Source organism: Dioscorea cayenensis, chromosome 4 (assembly GCF_009730915.1).
Source record: "Dioscorea cayenensis subsp. rotundata cultivar TDr96_F1 chromosome 4, TDr96_F1_v2_PseudoChromosome.rev07_lg8_w22 25.fasta, whole genome shotgun sequence".
Classification (NCBI taxonomy): Eukaryota; Viridiplantae; Streptophyta; class Magnoliopsida; order Dioscoreales; family Dioscoreaceae; genus Dioscorea; species Dioscorea cayenensis.
The window spans coordinates 17,924,552-17,940,198 of record NC_052474.1 but is presented as its reverse complement, the minus strand read 5'-3'; the positions used below and the strand labels follow the sequence as shown (position 1 = coordinate 17,940,198).

The following is a 15,647-nucleotide window of genomic DNA, read 5'->3' as shown; positions in this document are numbered from 1 at the left end:
CTCGGGTTCCAAATCTCCGGGTTTTGTATGGATTAAAAGCTCCACTTATGTGCTGATTTCTCAGGGTAATGTGCATATTAAAAGCTGCGAGGTTATGTGTTGATTTCTCAAGGTTCCAAATCTCCAGGTTTTTACGTAGATTAAAAATCTCCAGCTATGTGCAGATTTCTCTAGGCTATGTCCATATTAAAGCTGTAGGTTATGTGCTGATTTCTCTAGGTTCCAAATGTCCAGGTTTTCTGCAGATTAAAATCTCCACTTATGTGCGATTTCTCCAAGTTATGTGCATAGCTTTCTTGCGGGTTATGTCTTTGATTCTCCGGTTTCCAAATCTCCGGGTTTTTGTGCAAATTAAAAATCTCGAGTTATATGCAGATTTCTCGGGATTAAAAAAATGACATTCAAGAATTACTTCCACTCTATCATAATGCATTCCATTATCGTAATTACAAACTCTAAAACAATCGGTTTGAAAAATAAAAGTAAACTAAAGTTTTTAGTGTTTCATGATAATCAAAAATATTTCTAGATCACGGTTTTATAATAAGGAGAATGTACATTCCATTCGAGTATCATAACTTAGATTACAATGTACATTGAATTCAATTCTGATAACTTAGATTACAATCAACGTATTCGATAGCAAATGGAAAAACTAAACAAACAAACAAACAAACAAACAAACAAACAAACAAACAAACAAACAAACAAAGTGCCCGAAATCATACACTTTACCCCTAATACCTCCATGTTACATCCCCTCTCCCACTTTCTCACTCAAACTACAATATCTCCCTTAAGGCCTGACATTCATATGCATGAGACCCAGTTAAAAGTAAGAGCGATGGAATTAGGTCTTCCAACAATGATTTCCCACACTTCATAACAACCGGTGAGACATGCGAACGCCTTCCTCCATGTGTGATTTGGCCTCTTGTACAAATGGAAGCACCGAGATCTTCTTCTCCCATGGCATCCGTTGGATGGCTTTGCCATTGTTGCCACTTACTTGGAAGAAGACGAAGACTGCCCAACCTGGAATCCTCCCACTGATTTGGCATATTTTAAATGACTTAGATGGCCACATCAGCACTTGGTGTGTGGCTAGACTGCTGAGTCAACTTCTCCGGCTGCCACGTAAGGAAAGAGGGGCGAGAGACACTCGAATGACTCACCGGTGAACATAAATTGAAAATCAATGACCGTTTTGATTCAAATTGAACTTAAATGATCATTTTGAAAATAAAGTAAAGTTCAGTGATTATTCAAGAAATTAATCCATGATACTCCTCCACACTATACATAGAATACATCTATAATTGTATAGACATACTTATTACTAACATAGAATACTAACAAAAGCATGATCAAGCACCTAGACACTAGAATTACAGTACATTGCTCTTTCCAAATATAAATTAATCAATCTCAAACTACTTAACAACAAGAACACAACACTGAGAAACCATACAAGATATAGCAAGCATTTGAAGAAGAATCATTGTGTTATATATCGGCGAACAACTTGTAGTTCTTGGCATCCAAAATAACTTGTCTGATTGCAGATACGGTGCCAATTACAGACAAGACAGAGAAAACAACGGCGATGACAATGTTGAGCCAAAAGATGAAAGACTTTTTTGATGGCTTGAAACTGATATTGTAGAAAACAACAGGGATGACAAAGTCTAGGGGCATGAAGCCAATAGCTCCAATCACTGCACTGAGGTCTCCGAAGAAAGGGAAGCATTGCAGCTAAAGTTGTTGAGGCAGCCACCACAAAGGAACGGGAAAACAACCTAGGTATCACATTCCTCACTGAATATTCACCTTTATTTGGGTCACCCAACAAGTTTTCAAGTAATTCATTAAATGGTTGCATGTAAACCTACATATTAATTATTAAAAAAATTAGATGAGCAATAAAGACTTAAATTATATGTATATATATAAATCAAAAGTCTGATGAAGATGATGAATTAGTTATACCGCAGCTACAGCAGTGAGTTGTAAGAGAGTGAAGATGTTGGTCATGCGGATGAACCATTTGGGGACTAGAAACTGACCGAGACCAGTGATGAAGTTGCTGAGGATGATTTGCTGAGAAAGGTTGCCGAATGCCCAATATCCTGATATAGCCACACTGAAGAAGGTAGTCATGACAACGGCATAGCAGACGCACAAGCCCTTGAACATCTTGCCGGTGACTGGAGGAGCCACCGTGGCCTACAGCAATTAAGTTCGTTAATATACAAATATACTCTTTCCATTTTTTTTTTTTTAATTGTCTCATTTATCTAATTCACACCAATTAAGAAAAAAAGTGGTTGAAGTTAGTTGGTTATCTATATTTTATAAAAAAATTTATTCCTTTCCAAAACTATCCCTATTTAAAACTATACTAAGTGGAGTATATGATTTAATGTTTAGTTGATTATAATTTATTAAAAATTGTACAAGCACATTAAATGAAAGAGTAAATTTAGAAAGAAAAAAATTATTTAATGTTGTATAAAATTTTTAATATGACAAGTAAAACTAAAAAAATATGACAAATAAAAACTAATTAAAGGTGCTTATAATTGTACACTAGTTAATAATAAGAGCTTATAAGAAGGACATACCTGAATTTCAGGAATGATACCGATCCCGTAAGTGGAACCGATGATGGCGATCCCATTAAACACTCCAAAAACGATATTTCTCGTGTTTCCTGGTACTGAATAATCTTTGGGAGGGTTAAGTGATGAGTTCCCTGTAAGAGTTGACCATTAGCTCAAATTTTCATGTTCCAGTAGAAATATAGAAGAAAAGATTCATTAACAACTAGTCAAGCGTCCGCAAATAGCTAGGACGGAGATATACTAGTGAATTAGTCATTAGGCAGTGGCAGTGGATATATATAAATATATAGGGAGAGAGAGAGAGTAGAACGGAACCTGCATGAATGGAGCCGCCGGTGGCGCAAGCGGCGTAGGCAAAGCAAAGAACAAGGGAGAAAAAGGTGATGTACCGCAACGAATGAAATGATGGTATCTGAGCCAGTAGCAACACGAAGCACCCGAAGATGATCACAAACTCGTACAACTTCATGGTCCCTTCAGGGTTTGAAACCAGATATATGGCCTGCATGTGTCCATATACAACCAAAAAATTGATGGATTAATTTGATGATAATTATTGATTGACTGAACCATATTGCACAATATATGTTATAATGATGGAACAATATACAAAGAACCTTCATGCTTGTTCCTCCCAGCAGGATTGCGCCAATCACTGCTGCTAAGCACACGATGAGCTGAATCGGACCAATATAATAGCGGCCCCACGCAGGTCCTGCAAGCATGCATCAACAGAGATCTTGTTATTAATTAATTTCTAAGCCCATGCTATACATATGAATCAGCAACAGAGATCTTGTTATTAATTTCTAATTAAGCCCATGCTATATATGAATCATCAACAGAGATCTTGTTATGTATACGCATTAGCATAGGTTAGTTACTGCCGATTATATGGGGAGTAATTAATTATAAGTATTATTTACCTAAGATATCGCTGCCCATGTCTCGGAAACGAAGTTGTCGGCGTCCATTCTTGGATTCATGCTCAAGGACAAGGCACACAAGGTTGTAGTTGTAGAAGGAGACCAAGGCGCCAATGAAAAGGAATATCACTGAGCAGGCCCATCCCAGTTTTACAAAAGCGTAGGGCAGGCTCAGGATGCTTGGTGCCACGATAGAGGTTGTTAAATGGTATCCAGCGTGCATCCATGTACCTGTGCAGTGACAAAGTATATATAGATATATATATATATATATATATATATATATGTTGTTAGATGTTCATGCATATATAGATACAATAGTATTATCCGTTGTTATTTCTCAGTTAGTTAGAATCAAATTAGTATTAATTACCTTTGGATTTCAGAACGAAGAGGGCTCCAGCATCCGTCCTCTTGGAACCATCCATTTCAAAAGAGCTCGTCGGAGCAGCAACGGCAGCAGCACTGCCAACCTTTACTTGTTCAATATTGTTGTCCACGGCATCTCGAACCTGGCTTGCCATCTCTCCGTATAGCACTCTAATATTGTCAAACAAATTAACAAGATAAGTAGGACAGATGATTAGAGGTGTATATATATACATATATAACTACATAGCTTGACTGGTCTGCTGCCTGATGGTGTGTCTATTCAATTATGTCAATCTAATCAATATTGTCTGAATGGGATATTAATTCTAAAAACCCAAATACAGTAGGGCAAACATCGCTGTCGTATGACTAACGGTGAGGAGTCAGCATGGGAAATGAAACTAGTGACCAGGTCCGTTTTTCAGCATCAGACTTAATTGTAAGAACAGTCTAACTGAGCTCCGGATGACCGGGACTACGGAAAGCCAACAATTAGGAGTCTTGATTTTGTATATCTATCTACTTTAATTGTTCCAATCCAAAAATAAAATCAACTTAGCGCCGGTCTCTCTTGGCAATATGTATTATTCTCGTCATTTTCAGGTGCATATCAATGTTAATTATTGACGTCTTATCTGTTGCAGTTAGAAAGCTTTACAAGTTTAATTCGTTTCCTGAGTAGCCATTCATGTACAGCAGGTCTTGTTCTTTGACTTTTAATTAGTTTTAGGAGTTTGATTAAGAAAGGTTTGTGCATTGTGAAAACTCAACTTGCGTATATACTAATGCACACAACTTGTATTTAATAATGCGCCTTTGAGGATATAACGGCATATTTGATGGATTTATGTACCCAAACAAAAAAAAAATTATGCCGTAAGGATATAAATAATTTGGATTACAAATAAAAAATAGAAAGTCCGAATGTGGACTTTGTCTAGGTCAGCGTATTCATATTAATATCAATAGTCAAAAGTTGCCTGATTGTGAAAAAATTAAAATATAAGGGTCAAAATAATAGCACAAGATTTTTGTTGCTGGCTATGGGGTTCGAACCCATGCGCACTTCTGTGCAGAAGATCTTAAGTCTTCCCCCTTAACCACTCGGGCAAACCAGCTGATGATGGCTATGGTGCTAACATGGAAATAATAACCCCATATTCCATTCAAACATCATCATAATCCACCCATATCCCTAAGCCTCAACTTCCCACAAGTCATTGATTGTAAATGCCAAACTGAAAAATAAGCCATGGACAATGGCAGGCAGGAACGCCGAAATAAGGCCATGCAAGCAACTTCTCCATCTTATATGATGAAGTCTACATACATACACATTACACGCACATATTACATAGTGCATACATCCCGCCACTGGGCTCATTTCTGCAAGGCAGATGAATTCCAACAACACTTATTATCAGTGCAAATCCAGCTTCATTCTTCATTAACTGGTTTCTTTCCCTTCCGAACTACCTTACTCGGCGGAAAGTGCAATCTTGCATAGAGTGGTCTTGGCGCTCTTGATTTTCTGTCAAACCCTCTAACACAAACAAAGCCTGCAAACAGATATAGGATGAGAGGACTCTTTTTAAGAAGAAATAATTAATTTGTAGCTTCTAAAACCCTTTATTAAGGATAATTAAAGTTCAATAAAATTCACTCTGAGTGCTCAAGCACAAGCCCATGATCCTCCAACTAAACTTTCTACCTCCGCAACTATAGTGAGAAAATGCTACCACTCCAATTTTTCCTTTCATAATTTTATTAGCTTGATTCTGTTATCCTTCCATTGTGCCCACATCCTCTACTTGTGAGGATTTCATCCCCAAGGAATTATCATATGACATGATTTGGAGAAAAGAAAATAAATAAATGAATCAGTAGGTAGATTATATGTACCTTTCCAAAAGCATTGCTGTATCTCCTCTGTCCTTAGGCCTAACAGAAACATACCATACTGTCAGTCTGTAGAAAATGTTGAAATTCGTTTTCTGCTAAATAAATGCAGTTTTCTTACCCTTAAATATTGTTGTAACAGATGTTCCAAAATAGACGGTTCGCCTAGGCAAGTTCCATATCCATCCTCTAGGAACATTGATGGGGTTGCAGCTGGAAGCATGGTCAGCAAAAACCTGTATGATAACATTGTTTTCTGGTATAAGTTTGTAATTCATTGATTCACAAACTCAAGGTGGTTATTACCACCAGCATCTGTCAATTAAAGCTCATCAAAATGACATGCCAGAATGGCTAGAAGGACTAAATTTTACCTCATTGACCTGAAAATATGTCCCATTTAGTGGAAAGCTTCCTCTCATGGCCGTCCGGCATGGTATCTGTTCATTATTATGTTTTTATCAGTTGTCCAGTTAAAGTAGATACCCAATTACTCCTCATTACTTAGTGATCGATACCACATATTTAACAAGCAATGTGTGGTGGCACTTTTAACCGAAACTGTTTAAATCATTAACAAGGCACAGTAAGGAATTCTGCCGCCTTCATATATGTCCACAGTTTTTCCTCTTGAAAACTTCTCGGGATGCTGGTTATTTAGTAGATCAAATAGTTGTTATGTGTCAGGGGAAGTTTGTAAAAACTACCAGAAGAGTGGCTCTGACAGTCTGAGTCCTTGCTTCTCGTATGCTATTGCAAGCAAAGCAAACCTCCTTATTGCACAGTTCACCCGTGTCTTGAGAGTTGCAGCATATTTCAGGTGGTTGTGTAGATTCTGCAGTTTCACCTGATACTCCAATTTCATAGTTTGTTAAATATCTAAGAACTTTCACTATTTTACCCATCATTATTATTATAATGAATATCAAGCACTTGCCTGGAGCCCATATGGCAAGTAGATAAGGACTAGGATCATCATGCTCTCTTTGGTCCACCTGCAATTTAGTTCAATGAGAGAAATATAAAACTAAAATATTTTCATTCATAAGTTAAGAAAGAACTTACCTCTTCTAAGAGTGGGTGCGAGTCTGGAAGTTCATAGCTGAAAAAGAGGAAGATCTAGTCAGACTGTCATGGATTACGTGACCTTGAAACAAATTAAATTGTGGTAGCTACAATTAACATATAGTATGACAAAAGCCTAGGATTTTGCATGCCTTTTGTCATGGTACCTATAGTCTATCTTAAACTTCTGTGTGTGAGGTTGGCTGTACATACACTTGATGTTCTGTTCTTAGGCGACTAACATTCTTTAGCTTGGGCATGGGAATAGAAGCTGCATCTGGACTTATTGTGACTAAGGCCTTTGATAGCTCGTTATCTCGAAGATCCAAATCGTTTGCCCGCATGACATCCCGTAAATTTTGGGCGAACTCTTTTAAGTTGAGCTTGATAGTTGGAATTTCATCAGGATCTTCATAAAAGGCATCTTCAATTTCACTTTCTAATGTTTCACTGCTTTCAGGTTCTGGTGTCAGTGGCTCTTCAACAATAGGCTCACAACTGTTTAATGTGGTCTCTTGTTGCAAGGATTGGCCACCTTCAAGGTGAGGAAGAAGCCTTGAATTTAAAACAAGACACTGGTCAATTTCAGAAGCAGTAGGTATCTCCGAGCTCACCAAGCTTTTCTCCTCACCCGCTGGAAGTGCTAGCCTTGCACTATATGAATGAAGGATGATTGCATTAGTAGTTCATTTATGCATCCAGAGTCATTGATCTGGCATGCATGCATCAGTTCAAATAAAAAATATGAAATCCAACTTTGCATGCTTATGCTATCAATCACTCATATTAGGTGCAAAGCAAGTGGATTTTCCATATCAAGCAAGAAGGATTAGGGTGGTTTCACATTAATGATCTGCTGGATAAAACTAGATGCTAAGCTTGATCCCTGTTACAAATTTACAAATTCCTGTGGAATGAGGATGCTTCTGAAGTCAGTTTAGCACCAATTCCCCAAAAGCAGAAAGGCTGAGCTTTCACTTACTTGATAATGAGTTTCCTATTTGCATAGTTAGGTCTGTCTTGAACCTTGTTAAACTAACAACAATTTATTTTGCAATGCTTAAGCTGGCCATTTTCTCCATTTCTAACTTATCGCACATGTGCTAGGGCTCTTCATTTTTTTCAGGGATAAAGATAATCCACATACTTACTGAAAGTATTTAACATATGTAGCATGCCACCTTGACATGCCTATAACTATCTGCAGCATACCTAGCAAAGGCACTTGCAAAGTGCTTGCATTCTCCTCTCATTGGACATGAATTGCAGTTTGGCTTGCTTTTTGTACAGAAGACCTGCTTGAAATTCAGTAGTCCACAAAGCACCATGAACTGTTAGCCCATAAATTTAAACAGATTGTCTTTTTCCCCCAGTTAAGGGTAACAACTTACCTTCCCAAAGGTAATCATTTGGTAATGTAGCTCATACCTGTGTAGTTTCAATATATAGCTAGAGTTATTTTGCCAATCCAATTAATGTTTAGTGAGTAGAAATCAACTGGAGAACTGCTGACTGCATCCAAGTCGGTATATCTATTACAGTCATTGAATTATGCAGCCGAAGTGTCAAGAACTTACAGAGTACGTTGATCAAGTGTACATAAACGAGGCCAAAGATATTTCTGGATAGTCTCCAAGACAGGATACCTTTAGAAACACAGAAAAATGATAAAAAAAATTATTCATCCCTATCTTGGGTCATAAACTTGGAATTTTTTTTTTATAACAGAGAGCTAACGCTAGTCTAAATTAATCGAACTATTCTTACAGTTCTAAAAGGTGCAACTGGAGAGACTCAGGCAATGGTTGTAATGGCACCCAGCCAAGTCTTACACATATGCGGCCAACATTTGTATCAACCTAATTAGCAATGTGAGAAAAGTCAGGATGATATCACCATCGAAACAAACTATCAAAACTAGAGAAAAGCAGCCAAAATGCTTACCGGGAAAGCTAAATGGTGAAGTGTCAGAAGGCGAACACATTCAACGCTTTTAAGTCCCAATCCTCGAATGCTTAGGAGGTAGTTCCTGCAATCATCCAAATTTCCATTTCTTATTAAATTGTAATTATTAAATTTCTTGCATACACCCACAGCAAGTGTGAGACCTTCTTCCATGGTATTCTCCTCATTCATCACTTTTCCCTATTAAAGGTATGCCAAGCCAATCACATAAAGGGTTCTAAAAGGTTTTTCTTTTTTTTTTAATCAAGTGCCAACATTTACTTTTTTTCTGTAAAGCCTTATCATGCGCATAAACATCTTGCTCTTTTCATTGTTATTAATCATCCTTCTCAAAGGAGAGGATAAAACTCTTCCTAGCTGTATGGATTTGCTCTATACACATATAGTGCAATGGTGATCCACTAGCAAAGAAGAGTAGTTGATAACAATTTAGACACTTTTTTTTTATTTATGAAGGCCTGTTATGAAGATATATATAGCAAAGCTATACTTATGTATTAATCATTACTGAACATGTTACTAGATTATAATTAATCTTACTTTGCTTCATCTGGTTCAATATCCCTTAACCATTCAAGGTCAATGCTTCCATGCTCCCCAACAAGTCTGTTGAGAAATTCCTGTCAAAAATATTAAATTGTTAGCATCAACTATACCAAAATAGCACATTATAGGAAGACAGCCTCAAGAATATCCAACATGACATTTATCACTAAGCAATATTTTCACTTTCCATTCTTCATGGCTTTCAAGAAAAAATAAGCTATATTCAGGTAAAGACATTAAATTGGTCAAGCGCAAACTTTCTCAAGCACCAGCCAACATGTGACTACCTGTATTCTTCCTGCAAGCACATTGTTCATTCCTCGTCCTCGAATAGTTTGTGAAATTTCATTTACATCTGCACACCTCACTGATTCCCAATCCAGTGTATCCATGGTATTGCTCGCTCTCTCTCTCTCCTTCTTATTGCTGGATACCTGCTTTCGTAACCTATCCCAGTCAAAAGTCTTGTTAGTGTTTTTTACAAATTTTGCTTTCTTTCCTCTTGATGCCTTGTTTTCTGTTTCAAGTGGGACCTGCTGAGAACTGTCGTTTCCATCTTTTGAATCTGATTGTACTCCCTTCTCAACATTTGATGAATTATCTGATGTTTCAAGAGGGACCTTTTCAGAACTGTGGCTTTCATCTGTTAAATATACATCTGCTTTCTTCTCAACCTCCGACTTCTGCATCATAGGGTTATTGCATGAATTAGCACATGTTTTATGCATTTCATTCTGCTGTTCTTTAATAGTATGTGGCACTTCAACTGCATGTTGACTCTCCAGTCTCAAATCAGCTACCCTTTTTTTCTGCATGTCCACTGTTGCTTCAATACTATACTCTGTTGGGTGACCACAGAGTTTCTCTTTTGTGCCCATGAATTTCGGACCATCAAACACATCATCATCAGATGAGAAATGAGATTTGTTTTCTTTCCCACATTCTGATAATGTTCCTAGGTCACATAACATAGAAGAAGTGCACGGCATGCCCATACAGTTATGGTCAGGATCGATATTAGGCTTATGCTTGGGCGTCCATGCCCATTTGGGACCATCAACTTCGTCCAATGTTGGTATAGTCTCATTCTGTGCTTGTCCATAAATTTGACGGCAATTCTCTGTTGATGGAACACTCTTATTGTTGTGCATGCAATGTCTGCAGATTTCTGTCGTATCTTGAATGTGTAAAAGCTCCATGAATGAGAAGTTTTCCAAACAACAGCACCTGCTTCCAATCATCAGTTCTGGCTGTGAATTTGGATCAGAGCTTGAAGGAACTTGGTTGTGGGAGGGCATTGGATACCTATCCTCATCTTTTGCCAAACTATTACCATCTGCTATAATCTCTGTTGTACCTGTTTTCTCATCTGGAATATTATTACCTACTTCTATATCCTTTTCATATGGATGCAAGTCTACCATTTCACCTTCACTATTGTTTCTTACTGATTTCTCACCATTGGCCATTTTTTCTTCCATATGGTTAGCTTCTTGGATTTGAATCGAAATTTGGTTGGACACCTCTGGAATTGACATCTTGCCATGCTGCGTCATGTAATCAAAGGGTTGGACGCATTTATCTTGTTGAATAATTGATTTACACCAACTTTCTGCATTAAGTTCCGACACCTTGTTTTCTGATTGAAAAGGAAACCTTGCGGCAAGAGCCATGAATGCAGAACTGTGGCATGAAACATGAAAATTTTACATGAGGTTGAAAGTCCACTTTCATTAAGATAAGTGAAGCATAATTAAATGTTATGTAGATACCAAATAACAAAGGATCTCATCTTTTACCTTGAAAGATGGTCTGAAACATTCTGTGTAAGGAAGACACCAACCACAGAGTCAACCACTGATCCTTTCCATTGAGAAAAGCGTCTATCCCCTACATGGGAAATGACCGCAGTAGAAAGGTAGCCGGGTGGATGTGTTTGTCTGCTACAAAATAACTATTGCTACTTTCTAGTGAAAAGATAAGTACCCGATATACATACAAATCCGTTGGCTGACAAAGTGAGAGCAAAAATCTAAAACTTCTGGATTTTGCATGCATGCAATATTCTTAACTATCAAGGGTTCATGCACTGACATAATTGTTTTGTATCTACATTTATTTACTAAAAGAATAATTTTTCACCAACGCATTCAGTGGACATGACTTGACTTAGGAGAACCTTAAACTCTACCTTTGCCCATTGTCTGTTGTATAGCAAAACATAAAGTAATTTATGGCCACTCTTAACATGCTTGCATATTCATGCCAAGTCAACCAACCAGTTAACTTTGGGCCTCTGCTAGAAGCTTGCTGTTGTCCAATTGCAAATGTAATAGTCATACTATTGAAAGATGATATTGTACCAACTTGTCATTGCACATTTAAGTCCAAGCATTATTCATATCTGCTTAGGAAATATGCATACTTTTATATAAAGCTTGATCAATCAAACAAGGAGGTTACCTATTTTTCCTAGGTTGTCAAATATTGTTAACTAGGTGATGCCACTTAAAAATGGCCATATCATCATAAGAGGCATCTACATAGTTATTTCCATATAGTTTGGAAATGATCTGCCATCACACAGAAGGGTCATGTAAATTGTCTTATTCACTATCACTTGCTAGTTGTTATTGTGTTGAAATTAATTCTTCAGTTTTCATAATTCCAGTCATGGTTGGATTAGAGTTGGGGAATAGAGATTTTCAATTATGGTTGGTTTATATGAGGAGATCAGATGTAGAGACCCTCTCTCACATTACAAAAGTGGTTGGTATCAGAACCCATGTAGGTCTTTAAAAAAGCTTCGGACACCATCACCAGGAATGCAAATTAGGATTCTATAGTCTAATAAGCATTGCTAATGTACCTTGTACTAGATGCATCCGTGCAATGAATGAATCAACACGTCCATGGAAAACCCGTCTCTCATCTGCCCACCACTTATCTTTATTCTTATTCAGTATGTCAGGTTCATCTTTTCCTTCCTTTCCCATTAAAAGATTCCAAACCCTTTCTGACTCCGAATCCAGATCAACCTTGGGACGAGGTCGTAGTGTCGGAGCAAGTTCAAATGGTCCACTTATTGGGACTATAATACCTCCTCCAGCACAAAGAGTAAGAGCATCCTGTTCTTTAAATTCCCTATTTATATCCAAATATTTGAGCTTTTCAACAATATCTTCCACAGGATCCACATATGGTACCATTGCCTGAGACATTAAGTTGGAACAAAGTGATTTCTGATATTTACCGCAACTATGAGAGTCATAGATGTAACTGATTTCAATATGATGCAAATTCTTCTCTTGGAGAGTTCTGACAGCTGACCTCTTTGATCTCTTCTTCAGGCAGGTGGCTGTAGACAAGGTTTCTGCAAGTGCTGCCAAGGAGTATGAGTTTCGGGCTCGGGTTGGCATCTTAGACCTCTTTTTTGTTGTCACTTCTATTTGATCAAATCTAAGGATGCACCCTTTGTCCTGTGATTTCTCCACAGTCATCAACTGTGCTAAATTCGCTATTGTGTACAATTGGAAACGGGGATATGTTCGTGCAGAAATAGCCTTTTGATCTTTCTGACCTGTCCTCCTCTTCTTGTGTATTATAGGGAAAAGTGGGCAATGATATTGAATATCATTAGCAGGCCCCCTCTTTGCCACTTTCATCTCTATTACATTTTCTTTCAAGCAAACTTCTGGGATGATGTTTTCACCATCTTGAATTTCAGCATCTTGCAATTCTAATTGCAGGACATTATCTTTGTCTGGTGTGCAACTTAATTCCTCACTCTCTTTGACAACATCTTCTGAACTTTCCACAGATTTTTCTCCAATACCATTTGCGACATTTGAGGTTGTTTTTTCTGGTAATTCAATGTACTCTTCCAGCATTTTATTTAAGGAGCAGTTTAAATCATATGCCGCTCCTGCTGGTGTGTTCTCTACCACCACTTTGAAACCAGGGTCAAATTGCACAGTTGATTCGGAATTAGTTTTAATGCATGTTGGCTCCTGTCCTTGAGATTTTCCCTGGTTTATCACCGAAACAATGCAACTTGTTTGAGTTTGACCCTCCAAATTAAAATTCAGACACCTCCTGGCCGATCTAGTTATGTGAGGTTCCTTTGAATCATTGGAAATACAAAGATTCCCTGTTCCACTTGCCTCTGCTGGAATTTCTGAACCATCTGAGCATTTCTTCTTGCGAACATATTTCCTCTTAGCTTGTCCCAGCCCTTCATTTTTTTCTGGAGTTTTAGCAGTCAAATTCATATTGTGCTGACCAATTTTTTCACTTGCCATATCTGATGAAAAATCTTCATCATTCTGCAATATCTTTTTGCGCACATATTTCCTTTTAACACAAGTGGTCGAATCTTTATAATTCTGATCAAGACTCTTCTCAGGTGTTATAGAACAATTTTGACCAGTGATTTCATGCACTGCCATTGAAAGGGGTATCTGAGCCTTGCACGTTTAGCTTCTTACGTGTATACTTTCTCTTGACACGATTCTTTACATTTCTGTCTGGTTCCGGAGTCAGTGCCACGGGGGTCGCCAATTTGAGGGCTTTGCCGGGCTTATCTTCTCGAATGACCTTAGGCCTATGTCTCTTCCTTATGGGTTTCTGTTGTGGTGTTTTAATCAATTCAACTCCCTGGTCTGCTTGATCTACATTCGTTTTCTGTGATGGTTCAACTCTGAGGCGGAGGGATGTCTGATTGTTGACAAGAAGGCTTTCCCTGCTCAGCCACTGGTTTATCAGCTGAAGACCTTGACATCCCCTCCCCATGCATAGTTTCCTCTGCTCTCAAGCACTTATCTGGTGTTTCGGGGGCTAAAGGAGAGTGCTTGGCAGTGGTGGTGGTGTGGTGGTGGTGGTGATCATAGTACTTGCAAGATTTTCTCCAGTAGAATTAACGTTTTTAGGAAGAGGAATGAGATGCCCATCTGCATGATTCGGACAAGCAAACAAGAAACTACATTACAGGCAGTTGAATTGAAAAGAAGAAATAGAAACCTGTGCATAATTAAAACCGGAGGAACTCACTCTGAAAGTGAGATATCAGGGGTAAAGCCTGACTGGGGCTGCTGAGCATCATACTCCCACTACTATTGCCCTTGCTCTTTGGTATCATTGGATTGAAGGTGATAACTTTGCGGCCACCAATCTGATCATTCACCACCAGTGGCACAACCTTGGCCTCAGAGCCTGGTACTGAGAAAATAGTGATTTTTCTCAAAGATTTCTGTGAAAATCCTCTAGTCAAAGGTTGGATGTAGTGCATGCAACCCCTGCTTGAACCATCAGAGGTTGAAGGTCCTTGTCCTGTGCTCTCCACGGCCAACTTGGTGCCCTGGCCATTGCTAAAGCCCGCAGAAGTTGTTGCTGGCATAGCAAGGATCGATGGTGGCTGCAAATCCTCAATATTCTCCTCATGTAATTGCTTATGAAGTTCGGGTGTTTCACCGGATGTCATACTTGCAAGACCCCCTTAACTGCAGCAGAGAAATAACCTTACTTTTTCCAGTCCTTGTTGTTGGCTGTTATAATCTTTATTTATGGCACAAGTGCTGGAAGTTGAAGAGATAGGAGAAGATAATAAAGCAGCTGATAGTTGTTGATCATAATATCCATTTTTCAAGTACTTAATAAGCATGGTACCTTTAACAAGAGAGAAATGAGCAAAAGAATGTTTAGGAAACCTGGAAGAAATGAGGTTAGGAACAGTGACAACAGTACTTGCCTTGGCATGAATAGAAGCCCTATGAGAAAGAGGAACGGTGGTGAGTCCCGGGACAGGGGAGGAGGATCATGAAGGTGAGAAGGGGGGATTTTAGCCTCATACGTTACACAGGGCACCACCGCTCTCTGGCTCCGTGTCCAGTTTTTAAGGGAGAAGCACACCTTTTCCAAAAACGCACCACGTAAGCTGTAGCGTTTTTGGTGTAGATGGCGTGTCAGACTATGTGTGTGTGTGTATATAATATATCTCGGTAAAATCAGGATGGCGCTTGTCGGTGTTTAAGAGTGTATTATTATGCATATACGTGTATGCCCAGTCATGTTGACACTTGGCCATTGTTTCTTGCAAAGCTCCGGGGTTGCCCAGCAAGTGGCCTCAATGAGCAGGCTTTGTTTTATCGACAATTATATTAGTAAACCTCTTGTGCACAATGAGCAAGATGAGGATGTCTAGTTTTTTTGGGTTGTCCTAGCTAGCATTTTTGTTTTTCTTTTTTTCCGGTTT

At 38.5% G+C, this 15,647-nt stretch overlaps 2 protein-coding genes and 1 non-coding gene across 7 annotated transcripts; all 3 read right to left on the bottom strand.

The window, feature by feature from the left end:
• Positions 1-1,117: 1,117 nt before the first annotated feature.
• On the bottom strand, positions 1,118-4,099 carry LOC120258874 (GABA transporter 1-like). The gene is given in 8 exon segments (XM_039266331.1): positions 1,118-1,743; positions 1,745-1,888; positions 1,990-2,226; positions 2,625-2,755; positions 2,940-3,126; positions 3,242-3,339; positions 3,551-3,781; positions 3,924-4,099. Coding segments are annotated over 8 exon segments (1,416 nt in total). The 5' UTR covers positions 4,075-4,099; the 3' UTR covers positions 1,118-1,506.
• LOC120258873 (protein ROS1C-like) lies at positions 3,812-15,283 on the bottom strand. 5 transcript variants are annotated; one of them, XR_005536025.1, is made up of 19 exons: positions 14,447-15,125; positions 12,267-14,346; positions 11,197-11,287; positions 9,685-11,080; positions 9,392-9,471; positions 8,831-8,915; positions 8,654-8,745; positions 8,464-8,532; positions 8,278-8,314; positions 8,099-8,181; positions 7,100-7,540; positions 6,887-6,923; positions 6,759-6,816; positions 6,529-6,668; positions 6,196-6,261; positions 5,943-6,057; positions 5,825-5,863; positions 5,255-5,481; positions 3,812-3,836 (listed from the first exon to the last, which is right to left on the bottom strand). XR_005536025.1 is itself a non-coding variant. In XM_039266329.1 (19 exons), exons 3-19 carry the CDS (start codon positions 13,843-13,845, stop codon positions 5,360-5,362), a joined length of 4,530 nt encoding a protein of 1,509 aa, XP_039122263.1. In that variant the 5' UTR covers positions 13,846-14,346; positions 14,447-14,970; positions 15,062-15,283; the 3' UTR covers positions 5,066-5,359. The 5 variants fall into 5 exon arrangements, 3 of the variants coding, with proteins under 3 accessions (XP_039122263.1, XP_039122262.1, XP_039122264.1); XM_039266329.1 differs by lacking the exon at positions 3,812-3,836 and having other exon boundaries at positions 5,066-5,481; positions 14,447-14,970; positions 15,062-15,283; XM_039266328.1 differs by lacking the exon at positions 3,812-3,836 and having other exon boundaries at positions 5,066-5,481.
• Positions 4,958-5,040, bottom strand: TRNAL-UAA. The gene has a single exon. It is a non-coding gene; the product is annotated as a tRNA-Leu (tRNA).
• Positions 15,284-15,647: the final 364 nt, after the last annotated feature.

Coding starts and splice junctions, on each gene's coding strand:
- LOC120258873 (XM_039266329.1), bottom strand. CDS start 13,845: ATGGCAGTGCATGAAATCACTGGTCAAAATTGTTCTATAACACCTGAG. Junction 9,472..9,684: donor TGCTTGCAGGAAGAATACAG/GTAGTCACATGT, acceptor TATTTTTGACAG/GAATTTCTCAACAGACTTGT. Junction 8,182..8,277: donor AAATGATTACCTTTGGGAAG/GTAAGTTGTTAC, acceptor AATTTCAAGCAG/GTCTTCTGTACAAAAAGCAA.